We start from the raw sequence: 20,289 nt of genomic DNA on the forward strand, positions 1-20,289 counted from the left end.
TTATTTAAAGCCCATATAACACTATTAAACAAAATTCATTCTCTACTTATTAGTATGTTGTTCATAATAAAAAAAACAACTAATCATTAATTAGAAAAAAAACAACTAATTATGTTGTTCATAATTAAAAAAAACTAATTATTAGTATGTTGTTCATAATAAAAAAAAACTAATTACAAAAAACAAATCATTATTAGTAATGTTGTTCATAATAAAAAAAACAACTAATCATTAATTAGAAAAAAACAACTAATTATGTTGTTCATAATTAAAAAAAAACTAATCATTAATTAGAAAAAACAACTAATTATTAGCATATTTTATTAGTATATTTTGTTCATAAATAAAAAATAAAAATAAAAACTCTTTCTATTTATCTTAAATTATTAAAAAAAAAAAATTCAAACATGTCGGAATCCATTGGAAATTTCCGATGAAGACCATCGGAATCCATCGGATTCGGTCGGATCCGACCGAATCCGATGGATTCCGATGATCTTCATCGGAAATTCCCATATTTAAAAAAAAAAAAAAAAATTGACCTCCAAATCTCATTCAAATCAAGGGTATTTTCGGTGGAGGTCGGATTTATGGTGGTTTCGGTCGGATTTGGTGTGGTGGGCGTTGGAACTCATCGGATTTGGTGTTCTTTGGTGTGGAGAGAAAGTGAGAGTGAGAATGAAAGAGATGGAGAGAGGGTTTATTTTGAATTAAGGGTATTTTTGTCCAAAATTGGTACAAAAGTCCAAATTTGGATATTTTTTAACTAGCGGGTCTAATTGAGATATTTCCATAACTTTTGGGTCTAGAAAATGAAATTTCTCTTCTAAATTCTATCTCCCCTCATAAATTGTGATGATTTTTGTACCATAATACATAATTTTTTTCTCTATCTTATCTTTTCTTTTTCTATTTAAGAGGGAAATTTGTTCAAAAGTGATTTGTGCATTTTATTGGAATATCGTTGGTCGTTGGAGTCCAATAGTAGTTTGTCTTGTTACGTTATCTTTTTTTCGCTTTGATTTTTTTTAGAAAGAAAAATATTATTCATATATATGCATATAAATAAACATATTAATCATTATTATTTAATTCTTAAGACCATGTCTATTTTAGTCTCTTTGTTTTATAAACAGTTTACCAAACACCTGAAAAAAAAAACAGTTTTTTTCAAAAACTAAATCAATATAATGTGGTTAGTTAAACTTTAGGGCAGAGCCAGTGACAAAGTATATGAGGGGCAAAAAAAAAAATCGAGTAAAATAATAAATAAATTTTATAAAGGAGGAATATTTCAGTACACAATTTATATCTAAAAAGGAGAGTTTTGTGTACTTCTATTGCAAAAATGAAATAATTACGAATTACTAAAACCAATGGATATTATTAATAGGACAATTCTTAGTTTTATGCTTTTATTCTACATAAAATAATTTAAAAGGTCTATTTTTTATTTTTTCTAATATAAGCCAGTTTGAGAAGAAGCCGATTTTGATTTCATAGTGAAATATGAATAAGCTAAGTGAAAATAGCTTTCACATTGATAGCGTTATAACCCTGTGTGTTATTTTGTTTTTTATTTCATGATTACGTCGGATATGGGCTCAAATTTTTAATTACGTGATAGTAGGCTTTTTTTGGGTCTTTGAGAAATTAATCGAACCTCATAATGAATTATAAAAATTGAATTTAAGATTGAGGGTTTTGGAACCAAAGGGTTCCTAGATTTTTTTTTTCTTGAATTTTCGATTGTTGAAATGACCATGAGAAGTGCTGATTAGCAAGAGTTGGATTACTAAAATTAATGTGGAAAATAATAGAATTTATGGAAAGTAGAATACTCTAATTAGCCATTTCCAAATATGTACTGCTGATGTTTGAATGTATATTTGCTAAAATTTTGCTTGGATTTATGTGTTTTGCCATGTTCAAATGCAACCGGGAATAGATGTTGTCTAGGCATTTTGGGAAGCATAATGTGTCTAGGAATTTCGTAACTGTTGTTGTCTTGTTTGGAATCTTAATAGTAACAACTAAGTGAACAACATCGGGTTCAATTGGTTTGTTTTGTTTAGAATCAACTTGACGTGCCTTTTCCACCTCTGGTATGTCTCTTGGAAATATGCTACAAGTTTGAATGAAACCAAAAGTTTGAAAAGCAGAGGAAGTTAGAGTTCGTTGAAATACAAGAGCGCTATATATAGCACATTTCAGGGGTAAATAAAATTTAACAAGTACCTAGGTTCAAAGTTTTGGAGAGTTCGAGAGAGCACATTCCATGGAGAAAAACAAAATTCAACAAATATCTGGAGAATTCGTGAGAGTTATATATATTTATTTAAAAAATATATATATATATATATATATATTTGATGCCAGACATTGAGTAATTATGAAGACAAAAGTGTCATTTTACTTTGGTTTTTTATTTTAGTTGTTTTTAAGGGTAATGTAGCTAAATACTTAATTTAAAGTTATGAATTTGAAAAATAGTCAATGCTTGTCTTAATTTAGTGAAATAACCAAAATATACAGTAAGTTGGTTTAAAAAAAATTTGAACCCAAGATTATTTTATTTTAAGTGATAAATTACTTATAATAATCGTAAAAAAATTAAATCTTGATTGTCAAAAAATTTTTGAAAACGTAAATTTGGTTATTTTGCTGAAAAGTTGAAACATTTACTATTTTGCTAATCAATACGTTTCAAATTATTATTTTGTACAATTTTTTTTAATTAACTTTGACAAACTGCAAATATACGGTAATTTTAAGAACAAAAATGTCATTTCAGTTTAGCCCGAAAAGTGAAAATTGTCTATGTGTGAATAGTAAACACTTTCTCTTTATATATATATACAGTGACAGAGCCAGTATAGGCCCAGCAAGGGCTTAAGCCCCCCCTCAAATTTTTTTTGCACTTTTTGCTCATTTTAAAAAAAAATTACATTCTTTTCCCTTGAAAATTTATATTTTTGGCCCAACTTTTTTATATTTTTTACAATCAAGTCTCCCCTGAATTTTTTTTTCAAATTAGCCCCCTGATGTACGTACAAAGTTATATACTCGCGTTGCCTGAGAATGATTGATGCATTTTATAATGATAATGATATTATATATATAATCTAATGTACTGCTCATAATAAATAATAAATAGTCTAAACGCTATCAAAATATACAAAAAATTAAAATAACATACATATAATCACCAAAAAATAAAACAGTTTGACTTACGTAATACATGTAAATTGATTAAGATGGACCGAAATTTCTTCAGTGCTTATTATTTTTTGTTTTTTCCTTTTTTTATTTTTATTTTTATCTCGATGTAGTAATAAGTTTGTTTCACAATATTTAATTTATAATTTTACACAAATTTATTTCCAAATATTTAATTTCTAATTTTACACGTCTGTAAAGCAATCACATATTAGATATTAAATATTTAGCATATGACAATTTAAATCTAACATACAATCAATTTACCTATTCAAACAAATTTGTTGGAATGTGGTTAATAAATTTTATTTATTATCATGTGGATGGCTGATTTGTGGCAACAAGTTGAGTGGGTTCCACTCATCGGAATTGAATAATTCCAAGTGATACGGATTCCTCGTAACGAGGGCTATAAAATCGAATATTTGTTTGCCAAAATCGGACCTAAGATGAATGAGAAATTGATGCTCAAAGTAGGCTAAAGAAACACAATTGTTGTTGTGTTGTGGAAGTGAAAACCAAGAGTCCCACATTGGTTGGGGATGTGTGTTGTGGTAGTGTTTATATACTATCCTCTCTCTTTAGTGGTCAAGCAAGTGCAAGAGAGGAGAGTGTGGGTGGGTTATCTCTTAACCTCTCGCGCGCACACACACACGCGCGCCGCCGCTGGGCAGGGCCGGGCCGGGCTCGGGTTTCGGGAATTGTCTCGGGCTTTCTTTTTATTGCAAAGTTTACTTCCAGAAATAATTCTTTTATTACGTTGGGAATTAAACATTTACTCGCGAGGGGTAATGTACCACCTTTACTCGGCCATAATGGTTTGGAAACCGCTGCACAGTTACCGAGTGTTAATGGCTGGGTGTAATGGCCTCATTAAGAGCGTTAAAGGTTGTAAGGCTGGGCGGTTTTGGGTTGTTCAAATTCCGTAACCTTCACTCTGCCTTGGCCTATATAAAGGAGGCTTAGCTCTCTCATTCGAACATATAGAAAAAATTCCCGCTGCTCCCCACTGTTCCAGACTTCTCTCTTCCCCATAAATTTTTCTTTGTCTTGGTGATAGTATTCTCGCAGGTTCTAGTTCGCCGAGAGAGTCAAGTGGTTGGTGCTCAACTTGCCTCTGAAGTCGTTGTATCCTGGGAGGCTTTCGCTCACGAATTCCAGCACCTGTGGGAGAGCGATAAAAAGCTTCAAGGAGACCGTCCAATGGGCCTCGACTTTTCGACATATTTTTGTTTTTCCGGTTCTTAGTATAAAGGTGTAACCGGATTTTTTGTAATTTATTTTACGTGTACTTTTCATGCATGCAATTTGTCTTTACGTCAATATCACTATAATATTGCTAACAAAATTTACTTTGTTAGTTAGTTATATTTACAATCAATATTACAAATATTCTTAATTTTTCATTATTTATAATCACTACAAAAATATGTAAGACTGTATTATATTATTTGAAATCTCTGGTCAAATGTACTGGTAACACATAGCGTATCAATTTATACTTGGATAAAATACAATTTTATTATGAATATATATTATTTCTGTTTAACTTTTTCTTTAAATAAACGTTTTTAATTACGGAATGAAAGAGTGGAAAGTTTTATTACGATTAATTGATTTAATAAACGTAGCGTTTTTTTTTCTTTCAAGGAAATAAACGTACGTAGTAATTGAGGGCGTTATTGCAAAGGAAGGGTTTAGAAGTAATTTTTAAATGAATTGTTTTAACTTTTAAAACCAAAATATCTTTACTTTTCCTAGTTCATTCACGCGCAGAAAAAAAGAGAGAGAGTGAGAGAGAGAGAGAGAGAGAGAGAGAGAATCGCAGAGGCGATTTCGGAGGGAGAGAGTTCGCCGGAGAAGGAAAGGGAGGTGGTCGGAGCTAGCGTGCGTGGTAGGTTCTTCATCTCATCTTGTTCCTCTTCTTTCTTCTTTCTTTTGGAATTTCTTCGGGAGTGAGGGTTTGGATATATTTGGGGTTTTTGGTCAAGGATTTTATATTGGGGCTTTTGGATTCCGAGCTTAAATCATGAAATTGGAGCTTGATGTTTGGATACTTTCCTTGATTTCGTTATTCTTTGTTGTTGGTTTTTGTTTTTGAAACAATATGTTTATTGTGATATTCAAATCAAGTGGAATCCGTGCTCCACTTTTTTTTTTTATTTTTTATTTTTATAAATATTATCAATATTTGGGAGAGGAGATATGAAGTAATTAAGTAGGAAGAGGTATGGATGCCTAGAGGAAAAACGCTTGGTCACGAGATTTGTTATTTGTTTTCGTTCTCTCCTTTATTTATATATATATATATATATATATATATATATATATATATATATATAAAGGATACACATTATTTTTTATAATGTGTATGTTCATTGTCATTTTCTATACACTAGGGATGTGTGCTCTTAAAGTTTTCGATTGAGTTTGGTTCATGAGTTTTTGGATGAGCTAAAATTGATATCTAGTGAGGTGGTTTCGGTATGTTGATGGGCTAAATTCGTATGTTGCAGTCACTTTGCTTTGTGCAGCAAAAGTTATGGCTGAAGTAGAGGAAACCTTTGTAGAACAAGAAGATGTGGATCAAGTGACTGGAGAATCCGAAGAAGTGGCAGAGAACTTAGAAGAAGAACTGGAAAACCCTGAATTACTTGAAAGCTCTGAAGTGCTCGAAAACGTAGAAGCTCCAGAGGAGCCAGAGCCGGAGCCTGAAGAAAAACAAGAGCACAATGAGGAAGCTGTGAATGTTGGTGTTGGAGGTGGAGCTGAACCAGAGCCTGAAAAGAAGTGGCCTGGATGGCCCGGGGAGAGTGTTTTTCGTATGTTGGTCCCGGCACAAAAAGTGGGAAGCATAATAGGACGAAAAGGTGAGTTTATCAAGAAGATTGTCGAAGAGACGAGAGCTCGTATTAAAATTCTTGATGGTCCTCCTGGAACAGCTGAAAGAGCGGTAAGTTTGTAGTTATCTTGGGTTTTCTTGGTAAGATAGGTCATTGAGTATGAAACAAATGATATATTCAAAATGTTTTGTTGGGTTTATAGAATCTTTAGTATCCTCTTTAGAAAAGTGGGCTGCTGAGCTATATGGATCCTCTTACATTATTGTAAGAAATTTGTAGGCCATAGCTGAGAATTGTAGGTAAAAGTGGCAACATAACAGACTCAATGTAACAACCTTGATTTGACTGCTTACTATTGCTAGAACACATGCTGGAGAACTAGAGCTAAGCTATTTTCAACTTTTCTATTTGGAAACTAATGTAGAAAGATTTATTTATCTATTTATTTTTTTTCTATGTAGAAGATAATCTCTGAACCATTCTGACTTGTTCTCACTGATGAAAGTGATTAAAGGATGTATAACCTACTACATATGCTAAATAAAAAGCTTTTGAAGTTAAAGATAACCATGTTAACAGTCTTCATGTGAAATTGATTAATTAACATCTAAGTATTAATAATTGGGAAACTGGTGATCATCTAAGATATAATTAAATAAAATGATAAAATTAACACATTTTAATCCTATGTTGGAGGTTGTTTTAAACCCCACCTCAAATTTATAAGAATCAATAAAACGTAGTTAGGGAAATTAAGCTCCAGAGTCAACTATTTATAAATTTTAATGAAGGACATAACTGTTTTAATTTAAAAACACACAGAAGGAAAACAATCAGGATTATAAGTAAAAGAAATCCCAAAGTATTAATACAGTTCCATCTATTGTGATAACAACAATGGATCTTTGCAGGTTTTATGCTGAAACCTTTAGTCAACGACTCAATCATCAATAAGACCCCAAAGTTGAAGAACCAAAGGGTCCAGATTGCAGAGATCAGCATTGAGCATTACAAAGTGTGAAAAGTTAGATCCGTTTAAACATTTACTACCCATACAATTCTATCAAGACCTCTGCATTTTCTGGTAACTTCAGAACTTAGATGATTAATGTATCGACACAAATCAAATGGTATAACTAGAAAAGTGAAACCATAATAAGTAATGTCACAACACTGAAGACTTGTATAAAAGCTGGAGTATAAGTAAGAATTTAACATAAGAAATTAAATAAATAACCCAATAATTATTATAAAATAATTGGAAAGGGTAAGGGATGAGGAAAAATAAAAGTAGGCATTTTCTTAAACACCTTTTTTCTACTGATAAGAAATGGTGTTTCTATAGTGGGATAGGGTTTTCCAGCAGCCTTAGCAGGATTATATGATTTCTTTTCAGGCAGTGTTTCTTGTGTATTACAATGCTGTAAAGTGTCTAACAGACTATGCCAATATTGCTTGTCCTTTCAACAGGTAATGGTATCTGGAAAGGAAGAACCCGATTCTCCACTTCCTCCTGCCATGGATGGCCTTCTGCGGGTTCACAAGCGCATTGTTGATGGTTTAGACGGTGATGCCTCTAATCCAACGCCCAGTGCGGGTGGGAAAGTGTCAACGAGGCTACTTGTTCCAGCTTCTCAGGCAGGAAGCTTAATTGGAAAACAGGGAGCAACTGTTAAGTCCATTCAAGAGTCCTCTAATTGCATAGTGAGAGTCCTTGGATCAGGTAACCCATTTCTTTTTTCCTGATTATTTTTTTTGTTTTTTTTTTTTTTTGCCCCTTTCTTTGAAGATTAGATAAACACGTAAAATATGTTCTGAAATGGGTTTCATGCTACATGTTAATGCTGACGCTGTAAATCTTATTGTGTGCAATTGAAAACACCTGGTTTGCAGAAGATCTTCCAGTGTTTGCTCTTCAGGATGACAGGGTGGTCGAAATTGTTGGTGAGCCAACGGCTGTGCACAGAGGGATTGAACTCATCGGCTCCCATCTTAGGAAGTTTTTAGTTGACAGAAGTATAATCCCAGTTTTTGAGATGCAAGTAAGTTTCTTTACCGGTCTCTTATTGCAGCGGTTTAAATCATATTGTTTTACTAAATGGGTTTGAATTATCACCACTAGATGCAAATGTCGAACCCCCAAATGGATTCCGTGCCTCCACCACCTCACCAATCGTGGGGCCCACCTCAAGGACCGCCTCCCCAACAATACGGCGGAGGCGGCCCCGGATTCGGACACAACGCTCCTCCGCCACAGTACATGCCGCCTCCGAGGCAACACGAGAATTACTATCAACCCGCAGCGGATATTCCGCCGCCAATGGATAAACAACCTCACCACGGCATATTGGCTTACGGAAGAGAGGCTCCCATGGGCCACGGCTCTTCCAATGCCCAACCACCACCTTCAATGGTCACTCAGGTTAAAAAAATTCCGCGTCAAGATTATAGCTTTTGTATTTATGTCCAAAACGATCTTTCTCACATTTTTTTGTATGCGCGCAGGTTACACAACAATTGCAAATCCCACTATCTTATGCTGACGCGGTGATAGGCACGTCAGGTGCGAGCATAAGCTACATCAGACGCGCAAGTGGAGCCACGGTTACAATCCAAGAGACGAGAGGCAATCCAACAGAAATGACGGTTGAGATAAGCGGAAGCGCTACTCAAGCCCAAACAGCTGAGCAGCTCATACATGTAAAATAAGTCTATTGGGTCTTTTCTTTTTTTATTTCTCGGGTCTCACAATAAAAGCAGCACCGACGTTTGGGATTTTTTGTGTTTGCAGAATTTCATGGCCGATGCTGCTGCCGCGGCTGCTGGTGGTGGTGGATCAGGTCAAGTTCAAGCTCAAGCGGCGCTGCCCACAGATCAAGGCACGTATAATTCTTACGCAGCCCATGGTCAGGTGTATTCCTCTTCCCCAAACAACGCAGGCAATGCCGGCGGGTACGGATCGGTCTACGGGACCAACTACGGCTACTAGGTTCTCACCATTTTGGTTTGGGTTTAAATCTGAATTTGTATCTCACGCGAACTTGGTGCAGTTGCTTGAATAGTTTTTTTTTTTTTTTTTTTTTTTCATTCTAATATTTCCCCCGCCTATATGACGGTTATAATTTTGAACTTTGCTTCGTCGGAAATCTCATAGAACTGACTAGAATTTTTATGTCACCGTGTCAAGCGAATTCCATGCGCGTTATTTTTTTTTTCTGTTTGAAGTGTTGACAGTGTCGTCTAGTTTTGAAGAAGAAAATATTTTTTTTTGATCCATGAGAACGTTTTTAAATTTAGAACCAATGAAAGTTGGTAAGCATTTGGTTGCTTTTCCAGCAAGTACCAAGTACAAGTGGTCTTGAAAATGTATAATGCGGAAGATGTCAAGTTGATTTGTCGCATTAATTTAGCAACAAATTGAGTGAGAGTCTTGATAAAATTAAAAAGTATTCGTCCACAACGTTAAGAATCTTGTTAAATAATTGTAACAATTACTTGTTGCGTAAATTTAATGACAACTTGGATATTATTAATTTTTTTTTTTTTGGTAGTAGCTAGACTAGCAGCCAAAGAGGTGCATAGGTTCATCAAATTGAGCTTGCTTATATTATCAACGAAGTTGTGTATGTAAGTCAACTATGGTTTCAGAGGACAGCATTACAAACACAACACAACGAATAATACGAGTATAAAGACCAACGACTTTTTTTTTTCTTCTTCTAAATCTCACAGCAACGACCTATAGATAGTTGAGATGTCAAAAACTATCCAATAACACACAACCGGATGTGTTAAAAATAATAGCGATCGATCTCTTCACTGAAAAACAATGGATCAAAAGGTGTTCGAAGCCGCAGAATCCGGGGACTTTAACAGCGTAATAGACGTATTAAATGGGTTGGAATTGGATGAACTAGTGACGCCCCACAAGAAGGACACGGTCCTCCACGTGGCGATCCGGTCGGGAAATAAGAACTTTGCGGAGCAGGCCATCGATCACTGCCCGAAGCTTCTAACCACGCCCAACTCCGGCGGCGAAACGCCTCTGCACGCAGCGGCGAGGACCGGCGGAGCCGAGATGGTCGGGCTCATCCTGGGGGCGAGCGATGACGTGGAGGACAGTGGGGCGATGCTGCGGGCCCTCGATGCTGACGCGCGCGACACGGCCCTGCACGTGGCGGTCCGGCACGGCTTCTCCACCGTGGCTGAGCTGCTTCTTGGGCGCCACGTGGACGATCAGCTCTGCCTTCGGAACCGCGCCGGAGAGTCCCCGCTGTTCCTCGCCGTCGAAGGAGGTTTCCTCGACATTGCCAGCTTGATCGTCGAGAAATGTGATATTTCCGCGTGCCCTACGCTCTACAACGGACCCAACGGCATAAATGCTCTACACGCAGCCGTAATTCAGACTCAGAATGGTAAGCTTTATCGTCAACATAATTTTTCCATAGTTTTTTTTTTTTTGAAATCATTGAAAACACAGTTTTAAGAAAAATATACCGGATTAGGTCACTTGAAGCGTTAACATTGTTTTTTTGGCAAACGTTTTAAATATGTTTCAAACATAGCCACTGAATATGATGTGACAAAGTTAATTTATGTTAATGACTACTTCACTTTATCAAAATTTAAGTTTGTACGAACCTCAATTTTAAACCGGTGTTATTATGTAGCAAGAATTTGGGAGCATCATGTGCCAGATTTGTCGCTAGAGAACTTGAGAAGCTTGGCCAGAAGCTTTCTTCTGCACATGGAAGAGTACATGGGATGGTTTTCCAATAAACCAGAAACAGGTAACTTTTTCGGCATTAACTATAAAACTCCACACTAGTTTTCTTTTCTTTAGCTGACAAAAGAACTAAAAAAAAAAACATAAAAATTGTACAGAGATGATAGAGCTACTTCTGCAAAAAGGCGAAAATATGGTTGATAAACAAGACGAAATCCTGAAGTGGACGCCTCTCCATTTCGCGGCTCATTTGGGACACGTGGAGGCCACAAAACTCATCCTAAGCCACGTCGGAAACCACCTCGAGTGTCTCCTCATCCAAGACAAATACGGAATGTCGCCCATCCACGTGGCAGCCAGGGAAGGCCACGTCAGCGTGGTGAAGGAGATCGTCCGTCGGAGCCCACAGGCGTGCGGGGCCGTGGACAGCAAAGGCCGGACCGCCCTCCACGTGGCGGTCCTCCACGAGAGGCTCGGAGTCGTCCGGTACGTCTTGGAGACGCCCAAGCTCGGTTTTTTGCTGAACGTTGCCGACGGAGAAGGTAACACGGCCCTCCACTTGGCCTCGGCTCGCAGCCGGCACCGCATCATGATGGCTCTCGTCGACAATGTCACGGTCGACAAGAGGGCTAAGAATCACCTGTTTCTCAAGCCCATCGACATTCTCCAATCCAATACCGAAATCGGAGAACTCATGAAGGTCCAACCATCTTACCAATAAATATATCTAACTTGGCTAATAGGCTTAGATCACTCGTCGTTCTAAAATAAGTAAAAAAAGAAACGTTCTTGCAATTTTTTTTCCCATATCGCAAGTTATAAATGAAAAAGACATCTAAAATCGTGACTATAGAATACGACCCTCATCGGAATCCATACATCTGTCTATTATGGGGTGATGACAAAAGATATATTTTACATCCCAGAAGAGCTCTAATTGGAGATAGCATTGTCATTTTCAATTTGGATGAGTTAAGAAGGATAAAAGTAAATTGCAACAAAATTTCCAACATTTATCCATATAATTATTATAGAAATACAAGAGTAAAATTTCAAATTTTTTAAGCAAACAACAAATATGAATTATAATATATACTGATCAACTTTATACTTCTTTTCCTTTCTCTTCCATTTTATTCAATCTATAGCTCTAAATCATTTTCTAAGAAAAAGAGAGTGTTATATTAGTAACTTTGTATAATTAGAGCGCAACACCACATAGATTGATGATGAAAATGAGGGATTCTGGTATATTCAGTGCTGGTTTATGAAGAAACTGGAGAGGCAAGGAGGGCAAGGGAGTTTCGAATCAATGGTGAATAGAGTCGAACACACCAACCGCCGAATATTCTCCGACGACCTCCGTTGCTCGATACCAAAACCACCATCATCAGACGAGGCCGCCAAGTCAGCACCACCACCACCACCACCACCATTGTCATCAGACAAGGAGAGCAAGTCGAAGAGGCTGAGGAAGATCTCGAGCGCGCACGTACTCGTGGCGGCTCTGATAGCGACGGTGACGTTCACGGCGGCTTTCACGGTCCCCGGCGGGTTCGACGGGGAGCAAGGAACGGCGGTGCTGTGGGAGAGGCCGTACTTCGGGGCGTTCTTGGTGGCGGACTCGGTGGCGTTCTTCGGCTCGAGCGCCTCGGTTCTGCTTCACTTCTTCATCTCCGTGGAGCACAACTACCATCTGCTTCTTCGGTTCGCCAGAGTGGCCGCGTTTTTCACATACTTGTCCGTCTTTGGGATGGTCGTCGCTTTCACTTCTGGCCTGCGAGTCATTTTGCCGCCCTTGTCCCTCCTCGCCGACTACACGCTTGTTTCCGGCGCGTTCTTCGTCTTCCTCTTCATCATTGGCTTTTTGTAGCTTTGCTTTCCTTGCTCGCAAATTTCCAACATTTTGCTCATCTTATATGTTTCAAAAGATTGGCTGTGTATGTATACATGCCAATGATAGAAGTTGATTTAATTGTCAGTACACAAAAATGGCCATTGTTCTGTTAGAGAATAGACGGAAAAAAAAAAAAATTTATGCCTAACTGAACATAAATAAGCGATAACTTGCGTATGAAGTAACAAAGAATAAAAAAGGCGCCAATAACAAAAAAATACGCATATTTATCATTGATTCAGATCAAAACGATCTTTATTTAATCAAGTCAAGGATCGAGAGAGTCTTATTTTTCGATTCAATAAGTTCAAACTTTAAATATACTAAATTACAAGATTACAAAGCGACAATCGATTTGAACTCGATCTCGAACTGTCTTTTATCAGTATGGGGAAAGGGTCACAAGATTATAGATTAACATAATCCACTTCATATTTATGTTTCATTGTCGTTTTCCTAACTGATTTAACAGACTTTGCGGACATGGATCAATGGCGATACACTATATTTCACATTTGCTAATATATCGTGCAAGCTTTACAATGTTGCGGAGTAGAATTGAGGGTTTGCTAAGAATATAAGAAAAACAGGAAAATTGTGACTTTTGTTTTTCTTTTGTAGAACTTCCTAGAATTTTCTGTCACCCCTGTCTGTTTACAGTGTTGTTAAGCCGTTTTTTGGATTAACACAGATGTGAGCAGACTTGGCCACGTGTTTTCGAATCTGTGAGATTAGTGGTGGAATATTTCTATTATCAAGCGAAGAACATGAGAATCGAGAGAATATAATTTTGCTTGAGAGTCTTTGGTTTCGAGAGAGAACGAGTTTTTCTTCTCCCACTTTAGAGATAATGAAAGTAGATTGTTCATCTTTTTGTATGAGATTGTGTGAAGGGAGTAGGTTTGATTTCTTCTTGTTCTTTATTTCGTTCTCAAATGTGTTTTTAGTGAGAGAAATTGTTGAGTAGAGAATTTGGCCTAGTTTTGATCATGGTGGCTTTGATATCATGATGGTTTGCCGGTCTTGGGATCGAGGTAACCCGCCGGTCTCGTGTTTCGCGGAGGCTCAACGGCCTAGGGCACGTGGAGGCTCGCTAGCCTCGCCGAGTGGTCCGTCGGAGACCCCCGCGTCTCGTGGCTCGTCGCCTCACCGAGTACATTTCTCCTGTCTGTCTCGTGGCGTATCGCGTCGCCGAGTATGTTTATCCTATCCGTCTCATGGCGTGTCGTCTCACCGATTACATTTATCATGTCCGTCTCGTGGTGTGTCGCCTCGCCGAGTACGTCTATCCTATCCGTCTCGTGACGTGTTGCACTGCCGAGTACGTCTATCCTGTCCGTCTCGTGGCGTGTCGCCTCATCGAGTACGTCTCTCATGTCCGCCTCGTGGCATGTCGCCTCACCAAGTACGTCTCTCCTGTTTATATTTTATGTGTTGGGCTTATCCATCTCGCCGAGCGGTCCTTCGGGGACGCCGTCTCGTGACTTGTCGTCTAGCCGAGAGGTCTGTCGGGAACGTGCCCGTTTTGTGGCTCGTCGCCCTCGCCAAGCCATTTGCTGAGAATGGAACGCTATTGAGCCGTGCAGGCGTTACCTGTATTTTTTAATATATATTTTGTATTTTGTGTATATGTATGTGTTTATGTATATAAATATTTTAAACATACAAACACACTGTACGCACTTATTTCTCCGACCACGTCTTTGCGGTGCTCGGCGGCGTGGCTTGGCCGTGTGAGTTTTTGGGAAGGAAAATGGAAAAGATGGTTTTTTGGTTTTTGCCTTGTGTTTTCAGGAGAGAGAGGAGAGGAACCAAAAATCTGTCTTTTTCCCTTTTTTTCTTCATGCTGCTGTGTGTGTATAATAGAGAGAAGTGTTTCCTCTTTTTTTTGGTCTGTATTTTACTCTTTGGGCTGTCGTGCTATTGGCTGGAGAGAAAGTTCTAGGAAGAAGACAAAAAAAATTCCTTTTCAATTTTTTTTTTTTTTGTGTGAATACAAGAGGGAGACTTTGTCTGCGTGAGAGGCTGAGAGCAAGTGGAAGAGAGAGAGATCGAGGTCTATCCTTATTCCTTATTTCTCTTGTTGTTTTTTTATTCACGCGGCTGTGTCCATTTTTTCAGTTCGACCACCGCACCATCAAGTCTCTTTTTCTTTTATATATATGTGGTGTGTGTTAAAGATTAGGTTAGAATTTATTTTAATTTTGTTTTTGGCCCATGAGACCCGTGTCCTTTATTTTTTGGGCTTGTGAAAATCTGACCCCAACAAGCGTTAAAAGTCTTGCGACGCGTTTCGAAGAAAAAAGGAACATATTGATTTGTGAGATCGTTGGAAAATTCGAACAAAGCCTCCTTTTCGTGTTGAAGAAAAAAGAGTGCCGATCGGTGTGAACGTTGGAAATTTTCGAACCAATGAAAATGGGCAAGTATTTGGGTTCTGCAAGCAACTATCATAAGTCTGTCTTCTAATAATGTTGAGGTTATCTATCGACTACCAAGTCGCTCGTGGAAAGACATCAAGAATATCGGTGAACAACAATAGGAATTTCGTGGAATCTAATCTAGTAACAGTTTGCTTCGTACTTTACAATATATATGAGTACGTCAATTGTCAAAGCTTTTGTAAGAGGATATCTTTACTTTGGGTGACTGTAAAAATAAGTAAGTGGTCGACAAAAATCGTCAAGGGAGTGGTGTTAAATAATTTAAACATTATATATGGCGTGAATATAAAAAAGACCTGTAGTTGACTTGACTTACGTTGAAAACTATCCAACCACACACAGCCACATCATAAATGAGGATGCCTTTCACTTTTGTGAATGACCACTCACCCAAATCATGGATGAGAAAGTGTACGATGTCGCAGGATCTGGAGACTTAGCGGGACTATCAACAACTGGGACGACCCTGGACGAGCTAGTGACGGCGCACAAGAAAGATACGGTCCTCCACGTGGCGATCCGGTCGGGGAACTTGAAGTTCGCCGTACAGGCCATCGATCTCTGCCCGAAGCTTGTAACCACGCCCAACTCCGACGGCGAAACGCCTATCCACGCGGCGGCAAGGACCGGCGAAGCCGAGATGGTCAAGCTCCTCATGGAGGCGCGTGAGAAGGACGTGGAGGACGGCTGGGAGATGCTGAGGGCGCGTGAGACTCGCGCCGGCGACACGGCTCTCCACGTCGCCGTACGGCACGGCTTCGCTGACGTGGCCAAGCTGCTTCTTAAGGCGGAATTGGAAGGCCAGCTCGGGGCTCTGAGCTCCGCCGGCGAGTCGCCGGTTTTCCTCGCCGTCGAAGGAGGGTTCCTGAACATGGCCAAGGATATCATCAAAATATGTAACTATTCAGCTGGCTCCACGGTCTTCCACGGATCAAACGGCATGAATGCTCTACACATCGCCGTGATTCGGACCCGTAGCGGTATATTTATATACGTGTATTGTGTATAATATTTAGACTCATATGGGGATAGGTCAGGCCCAAAAAACAACTCACGCTCTGACAAGTGGTAATTCTTTTTGGCAACCGTTTTTTGAATTTTATTGCAAGAATAGCGTGCTTAAACTTTTCTTATTGCATATATAACATTTTAAAATTGTAAACCGTCATTTTTTTTAAATAATTGTTCTTGATGTTTACAATTTTTTTTTTATAAAATTATATATTATTTTATGCAGTATTTAACTTTATTTATAGTTTACGATTTCATTTACAAAGAAAAATAACAGTTACCGTTTGAAAAATTGTTGTTTTTGAAAGGATTTAAATAATTGCTATTTTGAAAATGTTGCATCATAAAATCTTTATGTTCGTAATTTTTCCTTGGTAGTTTGATATTTTCGGGATTTAGTAGTGGCTCAAGGGATTAGGTCGTCTAATCCTGAACGTTTTTTTTTTTTCGTTTTAAATTATAACTTAATTTTTTGATATATGGTTTAAATGTTCTCCTTTTTCTAATGTTTTTTCCTATCGTGTGTTCTTACTTAAAGTGTAGTTGATCTATTAGTTAGGCTTTTAGTAATGAGTTTGATTCCCACTAAACATCTAGGTTTCCACTTAATGATTGTTAGTGTTTCCAATTCCTCAATTATTATGAGGTCAGGCAAAGAAGAGTAGATAAAAAAAAAAAAACTTATTATGTGTTCTTAATTTTGGTATTCAACTTTTCGTATCATCGTAACATTTTCAAGGTATATATGTATAGAGAGAGAATGAAATATATGCGTTGTTATGTAGGGAGAATTTCGGAACATCATGTGCCAGATTTGTCGTTAGAGAATTTTAGAAGCTCGGCCAGAAGTCTCCTTTTGCACTTAGAAGATCGGTTTGGACGGTTTTCAATAAGGCAGTTGTCCAGTAGCTTATCTTCCAGGAGCTTCGTTCTGCTCGAAAAATTAGGATGGGTTACCGATAAATCCAAAACAGGTAACAACCCTTGACAATTGACATGAACTACTATACTACAAAAATATTATTTTTTTTTTAGGTAAAAACCCTTATTTTGATAATGATATGCAAGTTTTTTTGTCCTTTTCATGTTTTACTGCCCCAAATCTATATAAAATTTTATGGGTCCATTAGTTAAATAATCACATTTATAGTTTAACATTGTTAAATAGCCAACGTTTCGTAAATCTTAGATAATATATTTATGGATGTAAATATTAGATAAATAGTCACTTAATTTCATTTATTAGGTCACACCATTTATAATTTTTTATGGCTATTTAACTAAGATTTATTGGCTATATAACAATTTCAAATATTTTAGTTGTCTATTTACCTATTTTTTTTGAAATTTTAAACTAAAAAGAGGTATCGAATTAGAAATAAACTAGAAATGGGGTACAAAATACAAATGTCTACGCGCTAAAAAGCAATGAAGCAAACCGTGTCCGTTTCTTTATTTTTAGCTGATAAATGGACTAAAAAAAAAGGGATGAAAATACTATAGAGATAATGGAGGTAATTCTAGAAAAAGTAGAAGAGAGCCAACAGATGGATCTACTCCGTAAACAAGACGATACTCTAAAGTGGACCCCTCTCCACTTCGCGGCTCATTTGGGACACGTGGAGGCCACAGAACTCATCCTCAGCCGCCACCCCGACTGCCTCCTCATCCAAGACAAATACGGAATGTCGCCCCTCCACGTGGCAGCCAGGGAAGGCCACGTCAGCGTGGTGAGGGCGATCGTCCGTTACAGCCCACAGGCTTGCGAGGCCATGGACCACAACGGTCAGACCGCCCTCCACGTGGCGGTCGTCCACGGGAGGCTCGGAGTCGTTAGATACTTCTTGGCCACGCCTGGGCTCCGGTTTTCGCTGAACGCTGCCGATGCCGACGGTAACACGGCCCTCCACCTGGCGCTGGGCCGCGATCGGCGCTGGATCATGAAGGTTCTCGTTGACGATGTTAGAGTCGACAAGAGGGCTATGAATCTCCGATGTCTCAAGCCCATCGACATTCTCCAATATAATAGTCATATCGGAGAGCTCTTCAAGGTTAGTGCCACTCAAACATCTCATATCCAAATCATGAAGAAGCGAACAAGGTTAATTATGAGTTTCTCTTCCAATCAATTTCGTGACGTAATTTCACGATATTTAATATTAATTAACGTGATCGGTAAAAGAATAATGAGTTTTTACAAACATATAGACCTAACTATCAAGATTGAGCATAGCATTGTTGAGTTTCAGTGCTGGTTTATGAAGAAGCTGGAGAGGCAAGGAGGGCAAGAGAGTCTCCAATCAATGGTGGAGAGAGTTGAACACAAGCACCACCAAATACTCTCCGATCTCCGTCGCTCAGAACAACCGCAACCACCACCGTCAGACACGGCCAGCAAGTCGGCGAGGCTGAAGGAGATCTCGAGAGCACACCTACTCGTGGCGGCCCTGATCGCGACGGTGACGTTCACGGCGGCGTTCACGATCCCCGGAGGGTTTGACGGGAGTCACGGCACGGCGGTGATGTGGAAGAGGCCGTACTTCGGGGTGTTCGCGGTGGCGGACTCGGTGTCGTTCTTCTGCGCCACCGCGGCGGTGCTGCTCAACTTCGTCATGTCGGTGGAGCACAACTACCACCTTGTTCTTAGATTTGCGAAAATGGCGGCGTTTTTCACCTACTTGTCGCTCTTCGGGATGGTCGTCGCTTTCACTTCCGGCTTGCGAGTAGTTCTGCCGGCCGACTCAAACCTCTCCGTCTACACGCTAGTTTCCGGCGCTTTCTTTTTGTTTCTCTTCTCCATTGGCTTTTTGTAGCTTTGCTTGTTTGTTCACAAAAAAACATGATTCGGTTTATAACATTTTACTCACCCCTATTATTCTCTATATGAAGTTGAAACATAAAGATATTTGTTTCAATGTAAGAGAGATAATTGGTAATGTAGATAGGAAAAGATTGGGCAATGATAATGAAAATGATTAAATAATAAACGTTAATGCCGGACTAACATTCAATTTAAATACAATAAAATGTGTAGGTGATTTGTTTGAGCGAGTCGTCTTAATAAAATTAACATGTAGCTAGCCCTCGAAAAACGTTATATAATTGTCTTTAATAAAATTTGTAGCTAGCCCTAAGTAAATAAAATTTGTTTAATACATTTTTTTTCTAGGTTTTCTCAAACGCATCAATATTGCCCGTCAAGATATCAGAAGAACTGAAGTAGTATATATATAATATATATTACAGTCACGGATCTAGATAGGGGCCAGTGGGGGCACGTGTCCCCACTCAAAAAATTGGGAAACAAATTTAATGTAGAATTAGCAAAAATAATTAATATATAATTAAATGTGTTTGCAAATATATATTTGCATTTCTCAGCCTACAACAGAGTGCAACATTGGTGTGATGGTAAGAGCAGTATGCTTTTTTATTCTACGTCAGGGATTGACTCTCAGCTTTTGCTTTTTTCCTTTACAGTGTTAGTTAGTTTTTTTCTTCATCGGTTCTCTTATTGTTTTAATTATGTTGTCTTTAACTTTCTTTCCTTGTTAACTTTCGATGATAATGAATTGTATACTCATATTTTTCTATAAATTTCAAACTCGAATACTTTATTTATTTATTAATTTGATCATTTTAATTAAAAACAAAATAGTCTATTCTATGTATTTCTTACCGTTCTAAACTCGAATACAATTTTTTTTAAAATATAATTAACTATAATTATTTTTCTTATTTCTATGCATCAAATATATACTTTATTGAGAAGAAAAAAAAAATTAATTCATTGGTTCTTTGATGATCGATGCATACATAAAATATTATTAACTATTTTAATATATTTTATAATCATATGAAGTATTTTTGAAGTTTATATTTTTAATCTATTTTATAAAATATAAATTTAATAAGAATTATTAATTTTAAACAAATTTAAGAATTTATTTTTATACACAATCCACTTGTATATCTTATATACACATATACAAAATAATTCAAATCAAATATGATAAATTTTCATTTATTCTTCACATTGGATATCAAAATACTTTTTTTTTTCTTCATATTAACATAAGTTGTTATATTATTTATTAGATTCAAAAATGATTTTTGTTGATTGTGTACATAATTTATTTAAAAAATTAT

At 37.6% G+C, this 20,289-nt stretch overlaps 3 protein-coding genes across 6 annotated transcripts in view; all 3 read left to right on the forward strand.

The window, feature by feature from the left end:
* Nucleotides 1–4,957: 4,957 nt before the first annotated feature.
* Nucleotides 4,958–20,289, forward strand: part of FLK (RNA-binding KH domain-containing protein) — an 84,149-nt gene continuing 68,817 nt past the window's right edge. Inside the window, exons 1-7 of one of the 4 annotated variants that reach the window (XR_016301991.1) lie at nucleotides 4,958–5,113; nucleotides 5,736–6,172; nucleotides 7,533–7,785; nucleotides 7,956–8,104; nucleotides 8,185–8,484; nucleotides 8,568–8,762; nucleotides 8,854–9,125. Coding sequence is in view for 3 of the 4 variants with exons in the window: in XM_089629916.1 (XP_089486042.1) it covers nucleotides 5,762–6,172; nucleotides 7,533–7,785; nucleotides 7,956–8,104; nucleotides 8,185–8,484; nucleotides 8,568–8,762; nucleotides 8,854–9,051 (1,506 nt within the window). In the remaining variant the exon portion in view is untranslated. Of the gene's footprint in view, nucleotides 5,114–5,735; nucleotides 6,173–6,989; nucleotides 7,147–7,532; nucleotides 7,786–7,955; nucleotides 8,105–8,184; nucleotides 8,485–8,567; nucleotides 8,763–8,853; nucleotides 9,339–20,289 lie in introns of those variants that run through there. The other 3 variants (XM_089629916.1, XM_089629917.1, XM_089629918.1) reach the window with 3 other exon arrangements.
* Nucleotides 9,848–12,661, forward strand: LOC149382339 (protein ACCELERATED CELL DEATH 6-like). The gene is made up of 4 exons (XM_089601479.1): nucleotides 9,848–10,477; nucleotides 10,733–10,852; nucleotides 10,947–11,488; nucleotides 12,047–12,661. The coding sequence occupies exons 1-4, from the start codon at nucleotides 9,892–9,894 to the stop codon at nucleotides 12,659–12,661; spliced, it is 1,863 nt and encodes a 620-aa protein (XP_089457605.1). The 5' UTR covers nucleotides 9,848–9,891.
* LOC149382340 (uncharacterized) lies at nucleotides 15,295–19,047 on the forward strand. The gene is made up of 4 exons (XM_089601623.1): nucleotides 15,295–16,109; nucleotides 16,926–17,114; nucleotides 17,644–18,191; nucleotides 18,390–19,047. The coding sequence occupies exons 1-4, from the start codon at nucleotides 15,527–15,529 to the stop codon at nucleotides 18,951–18,953; spliced, it is 1,884 nt and encodes a 627-aa protein (XP_089457749.1). The 5' UTR covers nucleotides 15,295–15,526; the 3' UTR covers nucleotides 18,954–19,047.

Source organism: Urtica dioica, chromosome 11, assembly GCF_054948205.1.
Source record: "Urtica dioica subsp. dioica isolate 48M chromosome 11, U.dioica_male_clone48M_v1_H2, whole genome shotgun sequence".
In the NCBI taxonomy this organism is placed as follows: Eukaryota; Viridiplantae; Streptophyta; class Magnoliopsida; order Rosales; family Urticaceae; genus Urtica; species Urtica dioica.

Coding starts and splice junctions, on each gene's coding strand:
- LOC149382339 (XM_089601479.1), top strand. CDS start 9,892: ATGGATCAAAAGGTGTTCGAAGCCGCAGAATCCGGGGACTTTAACAGC. Junction 10,478..10,732: donor CGTAATTCAGACTCAGAATG/GTAAGCTTTATC, acceptor GTTATTATGTAG/CAAGAATTTGGGAGCATCAT. Junction 11,489..12,046: donor AAATCGGAGAACTCATGAAG/GTCCAACCATCT, acceptor TGGTATATTCAG/TGCTGGTTTATGAAGAAACT.
- LOC149382340 (XM_089601623.1), top strand. CDS start 15,527: ATGGATGAGAAAGTGTACGATGTCGCAGGATCTGGAGACTTAGCGGGA. Junction 16,110..16,925: donor CGTGATTCGGACCCGTAGCG/GTATATTTATAT, acceptor GTTGTTATGTAG/GGAGAATTTCGGAACATCAT. Junction 18,192..18,389: donor ATATCGGAGAGCTCTTCAAG/GTTAGTGCCACT, acceptor GTTGAGTTTCAG/TGCTGGTTTATGAAGAAGCT.